This window comes from Cyclopterus lumpus, chromosome 20 (genome assembly GCF_009769545.1).
Source record: "Cyclopterus lumpus isolate fCycLum1 chromosome 20, fCycLum1.pri, whole genome shotgun sequence".
Taxonomy (NCBI): Eukaryota; Metazoa; Chordata; class Actinopteri; order Perciformes; family Cyclopteridae; genus Cyclopterus; species Cyclopterus lumpus.
In genome coordinates, this window is record NC_046985.1 from 208,356 (window position 1) to 210,000 (window position 1,645).

A 1,645-nucleotide genomic window follows, 5' to 3' on the forward strand; every position below is an offset into this window, starting at 1 on the left:
TCCTTAATGTTGGTCCATAATTACTTATGGTCCATAATGTCTATAATGCTGGTCCATAATTACTTATGGTCCATAATGTCTATAATGCTGGTCCATAATTACTTATGGTCCATAATGTCCATAATTACTTATGGTCCCTAATGTTGGTCCATAATTACTTATGGTCCATAATGTCTATAATGCTGGTCCATAATTACTTATGGTCCATAATGTCTATAATGCTGGTCCATAATTACTTATGGTCCATAATGTCCATAATGTCGGTCCATAATTACTTATGGTCCATAATGTTGGTCCATACTTACTTATGGTCCATAATGTTGGTCCATAATTACTTATGGTCCTTAATGTCTATAATGCTGGTCCATAATTACTTATGGTCCATAATGTCTATAATGTTGGTCCATAATTACTTATGGTCCTTAATGTCTATAATGCTGGTCCATAATTACTTATGGTCCTTAATGTCTATAATGCTGGTCCATAATTACTTATGGTCCATAATGTCCATAATGTTGGTCCATAATTACTTATGGTCCATAATGTTGGTCCATAATTACTTATGGTCCTTAATATCTATAATGCTGGTCCATAATTACTTATGGTCCTTAATGTCTATAATGCTGGTCCATAATTACTTATGGTCCATAATGTCCATAATGCTGGTCCATAATTACTTATGGTCCATAATGTCCATAATGTTGGTCCATAATTACTTATGATCCATAATGTTGGTCCATACTTACTTATGGTCCATAATGTCCATAATGTTGGTCCATAATTACTTATGGTCCATAATGTCCATAATGTTGGTCCATACTTACTTATGGTCCATAATGTTGGTCCATAATTACTTATGGTCCATAATGTCCATAATGTTGGTCCATAATTACTTATGGTCCATAATGTCCATAATGCTGGTCCATAATTACTTATGATCCATAATGTCCATAATGTTGGTCCATACTTACTTATGGTCCATAATGTTGGTCCATAATTACTTATGGTCCATAATGTCCATAATGTTGGTCCATAATTACTTATGGTCCATAATGTCCATAATGCTGGTCCATAATTACTTATGGTCCTTAATGTCTATAATGTTGGTCCATAATTACTTATGGTCCTTAATGTCTATAATGCTGGTCCATAATTACTTATGGTCCATAATGTCCATAATGCTGGTCCATAATTACTTATGGTCCTTAATGTCGGTCCATAAGTTGTTTAGTGAAAACACGAATGAGCAACACAGATGATGTTTATTTCAGGTGTCATCAATTCAAGGTTTTATTCTGATTAGTCGTATTCAATAATTTAAAGAACTATTCCACTGCTTCTTTTTCATCATAATCAATAATCCTGTGAGCTCACAGTTCTCTCGTAATAAGAAAGTATTTCCTCATAATCACAAAGTATTTCCTGGTGATCACAAAGTATTTCCTGGTCATCACAAAGTATTTCCTGGTGATCACAAAGTATTTCCTCATAATCACAAAGTATTTCCTGGTGATCACAAAGTATTTCCTGGTGATCACAAAGTATTTCCTCATAATCACAAAGTATTTCCTGGTGATCACAAAGTATTTCTTCCTGATCACAAAGTATTTCCTGGTGATCACAAAGTATTTCCTGGTGATCATCA

General features: G+C 33.9%; 1 protein-coding gene across 1 annotated transcript in view; it reads right to left on the reverse strand.

The window, feature by feature from the left end:
* Positions 1–1,062: 1,062 nt before the first annotated feature.
* The window catches only part of LOC117749413, a 1,453-nt gene continuing 870 nt past the window's right edge, over positions 1,063–1,645 (reverse strand). The window contains exon 2 of the mRNA XM_034559938.1: positions 1,063–1,645. This exon is cut by the window's right edge and continues 434 nt beyond it. Within this exon, the coding sequence (XP_034415829.1) occupies positions 1,371–1,645 (275 nt within the window). The 3' untranslated portion in view covers positions 1,063–1,370.